Source organism: Ursus arctos, unplaced genomic scaffold (assembly GCF_023065955.2).
Source record: "Ursus arctos isolate Adak ecotype North America unplaced genomic scaffold, UrsArc2.0 scaffold_7, whole genome shotgun sequence".
Classification (NCBI taxonomy): Eukaryota; Metazoa; Chordata; class Mammalia; order Carnivora; family Ursidae; genus Ursus; species Ursus arctos.
The window spans coordinates 79,478,792-79,482,722 of record NW_026623089.1 but is presented as its reverse complement, the minus strand read 5'-3'; the positions used below and the strand labels follow the sequence as shown (position 1 = coordinate 79,482,722).

The 3,931-nt window shown below is 42.3% G+C and overlaps 1 protein-coding gene across 1 annotated transcript; it reads right to left on the bottom strand.

Annotated features, from left to right (window-relative positions):
* Window positions 1-754: 754 nt before the first annotated feature.
* LOC113258956 (interferon-induced protein with tetratricopeptide repeats 5-like) lies at window positions 755-3,367 on the bottom strand. The gene is made up of 2 exons (XM_044385980.3): window positions 3,274-3,367; window positions 755-2,088 (listed from the first exon to the last, which is right to left on the bottom strand). Exons 1-2 carry the CDS (start codon window positions 3,365-3,367, stop codon window positions 791-793), a joined length of 1,392 nt encoding a protein of 463 aa, XP_044241915.3. The 3' UTR covers window positions 755-790.
* Window positions 3,368-3,931: the final 564 nt, after the last annotated feature.

Genomic DNA, 3,931 nt, shown 5'->3' with positions numbered 1-3,931 from the left:
TCAGAACTGGATAGGATCCATCTTTTGCAAGCTACATAGTTAAGAGCATAACTCATAATTTTGCACTCCTGAAAGAACGTTCTTGACCTAGGGGTCAAAGGCTTACACAGGATTATGCTCACTGCATAAGTGAGCAGTATGGGAAATTTGACAAAATTTAATCAGAGAATTATTATTATTATTATTATTATTTAAAGATTTTCTTTATTAGAGATACTTGGGGGGACACGCAGAGGGGGAGGGAGAGGGACAAGTCGACTCCGAGCTGAACTTAGAGCCAGACGTGGACTCAATCTCATAACCCTGAGATCATGACCTGAGCTGAAACCAAGAGTCAAACGCTTAACCGACTGAACCACCCAAGTGCCCCTAATCCGAAAATTATTATAAATAGCAGAGATAAAGGGGATATAGTCATAATGGCCATACCATTTTTGAAAGCTACAACATCTGGAATGTTTTTGTTTCCAAAAGGATTACAGTATTTTAATTAGAAAGAACAACAATACCCAAAGATTCATCACATTTAGGATGATGCCTGGTATACAGTAAACATTCAATAAAAATTGGCTCTGTAATTAACGATGGATTAAAACAATAAACAAAAATATATGAGCCCAAAATGGGAAGAAAAGCTTCAAAGAAATTTCCCAGCAATTTTCTAATTAAATAGAAAGTGGAAGCTCACGGAGAGCAGCCAGGAACTCTGCATTTTCTGGATATATCCTCTGGGCCTGCTCATAGTACTCAGCAGCTTGCCCCTCTTCTCCCTCCAGCTTGTGGACAAACCCTAGGGCACGTAAACTCTGCATGTCTGAAGCATCGTGACCAATCTCTTCACAGCCAATTTCTTCACAACACTTGTCAGTTTGGGACAGAGGGAGGACTGGTCGCTGATCTTTAAGGCCTCTAAATAATGGTGGATGGCAGTACTTTCTGATTTACAGTGAAATTCCTGAAAGCGGCCATAGTAGTAGTGGATCTGATGTCTGTGATCATCGGTTATGTTCTCCAGATGAAGGGCTTTCTGGAAAACTTCTTCTGCTTTGCTACACTGGCCTGTCTCGACATACATGTTGGCCAGGTCTGTGTAGACAAATGGGAACTTGGAGTCTCGTTGCACAGCTACTTTGAAATGAGATATAGCCATTGTAATAAGCCTATCCAGTCTCAGTTTATCCTCCCCTTTTGGTCTGTTGTCTGTGGCCTTCTTGATTTCGATCATTTGCGCCCTATAGCAAAGTCCCATCTGGTGATGCAGGAACGAAGACATTGGTGTCACCTTCAAGGCCTTTTTCAAAACTTCAAGAGCTTTATCCCAGGAATTTTTCCTCCTGTAGAATTTGGCTGTGCAGCGAAGGACATGAGGTTGGGAAGATATTTGGTCCAGGATTTCTTCAATATACCTTTCCCCTTCATCTTCTGCTTGTACATCTTGAAGCTTCAGCGCCAATAAAACTTTAATGCAGGCGTTACCTGGGTTTAGGGTGACAGCCTTCCTCAGCGGGCCCAGAGAAAAGCTCTTTATACACCCATGTCTGTCAGTATCGTCCAGCCGGTACACTGTGATGGCATAGCCGATGTTAAATTCTGGATCGTTGGGTTCTGCTTCCAGAGCCTTCTCAAAAGCCGCTTTTGCCCTGTGATAATAGTTTCCTCCAAATTTCAAGAGTGCCCACCGTTTCTCACAGTCAATCTCAGGCCTGTCCAACTTGTAGTCAGAAGGACTGGACAGTTTCTTACAGACGATCCCTATCTTGTCTAAATGCTTCTGAGCTTCCTTAAGCTGGTCCATGTGATAATACACCCAAGCATAGTTTCCCCAAGTGACCAGACGTCGCACTTCTTTTTCCGAGTGCTCTCGCTCGATGAGGTCTTCTGCTTGTTCCAAGCATTCTAGGGCATCTTCATTTTGGCCTTTTAGGAGTTTCACATAGACTAGTAGGTTATAAAGAGTAAGTCTGGATTCTGTGGTGACAAATTCAAGCTGCTGCCCAATGGTATCTTCTATGTCAAACAGAATGTCTTCCTTAAGTAAATTCCATGTAAAGTGAATTCTAACTCCGACAGAATGGCCTTCAAGGGGTCCTTAGGAATTTCACTGTCAAAGATAAAATCCTTTTTAAATTTTTGAAGAAATAGGTCCATTTTTAAACCTTAAACAGTGTTCTCTGCTTAGCAACCAAATTGTTCTTCAGTTGGAATTTACAGTTGAAGCACTAGGCCCTTATAACTTTATATTAGTTTCCTCTGTGTACAGCTATATCCTAGAAATATTTCATTAAATTCTCATTATTTATTGCAAGACCAGTTCCAGAAAGATGGCAGGGTATTGATTTCCTTCTGGCAGTCACTAACCGACAAGTACCACCTATTTTTACAGAAATTTAAATGTTTTGCTTACTAGCCTTGAAAATTAAGAATCATAGATCTATAAACAGTCAGTAACAAACACAAAAATTCCATGTCTGTATAATGAGTAGGATGGGAAAGAAGAATAGTGAGAAATAAGAAAAAGAAGTGCACTGAAGGAGACCTGGGAGCTGTACCAATATATCATTTTTGCTGAGGGAGGAAGGAAACCCCACAGAGAGAAAAGGCCCACAAACAGATAGGAACAATCCACCAAGAGACGGGGAAAGCAGAAGTTTGAGGAAGATAAAAAGGAGAGTAACAGATTTCAAAGAAGATAGGGAAAAGGCAAAAGGAGGCTGAGTAATAAACTCAGTAGGTTTTTTGTTTTTTTTTTTTTAAGATTTATATTCATTTGAGAGAGAGAGAGCGCACACAAGCAGGGGGAGGGGCAGAGGGAGAGGGAGAAGCAGGCTCCCCACTGAACAGGGAGTCTGAGGTGGAAACAGGATCTCTGAAACTAGGAAGATGAAGGGGAAAGGAAGGGATAGGAAATATTCATTACAGGCAGCCTTCTATGTGCAAGAGCTTCTGGATAACCCTGGGGGTGGAACCCTGAAGGAGACACAGCCCTGCTTATACAGAGCTTGTAAGGAAACAGTCACAACTCAGCATGGCAGCCAAGGCCCATGGAAGTGACCCAGGAAGTGTACACAGTCCAGTGCTGCGGACGTCTGCGGCTTCGACTTGGTGAGGATCCCTCCTCGTGGATTTTGTTTCTGGAACATCCTCTCCCTCTGCTCTCGGTTCAGGTGATTTGAGGTGGGTTGTCCACCATTCACTCCAGTCTGGGAAGGCTCAAGGTACTCCAGCCATTCCCTGGTCCCAGTGATTTACTCAGAGAGAGTCCAATTAAGATACCATTTCTCTGAAATGGGACTTCGCTAGAACTATGTCTCTTCCTCCTAAAAATTTTAAACTGGTAGAATATAAGTTCAGATTTGCTGGGGGCCATCTTCCCAACCTGAGGACAGCCTGCCTGAGAAGGAATCTAACAGAGTAGAAAGCAGAGCTTCAACAGGAGGAAGGACAGAAGGCCCAAGATAGTGACTTAGCAGCCTTGCCTGGATCACCCTGTCTACCCCTGAACTTCTCTTCACCTGAAGAAATAACCCTCTTTTTGTTTAAGCTAGTTTCAGTAGGTTTCTACTATCTGCATTGGACAAAGTCCCGATTAATATTCCTAGTTTTATTTGTTTGTTTTTTGATGGCAGTGGTAAGGCAGTCAGGAAAGACTTTCTAAATCTGCCACTGGCCATAGTTAAGAAATATACAGAAAAAAAAAATTCCTTAAGGCTTCTCTCAAACAGAGGAGTGCCCTGCTTATGGGATGAACAGGGTACACTGTGTGTGAGAACATGCATGTATATTTCCCTTTCCACTGCATACAGGACCCCCATCCCCACATGTATTTGTATAAATGTTTATGGGAATTGTTGTACTATTTCCATCAAAACATTTATTGACCACCTCATGTCATCCATGCCAGACAATATTCTAGTTGTAATGGATAAAGCAG

Bases quoted from the DNA above. Each gene is read 5' to 3' on its own strand.
- LOC113258956 (XM_044385980.3), bottom strand. From the start codon at position 3,367: ATGGCCCCCAGCAAATCTGAACTTATATTCTACCAGTTTAAAATTTTT. The intron at 2,089-3,273 runs GTATCTTAATTG...GAAATTCCTAAG, and splicing joins AGTCCCATTTCAGAGAAATG to GACCCCTTGAAGGCCATTCT.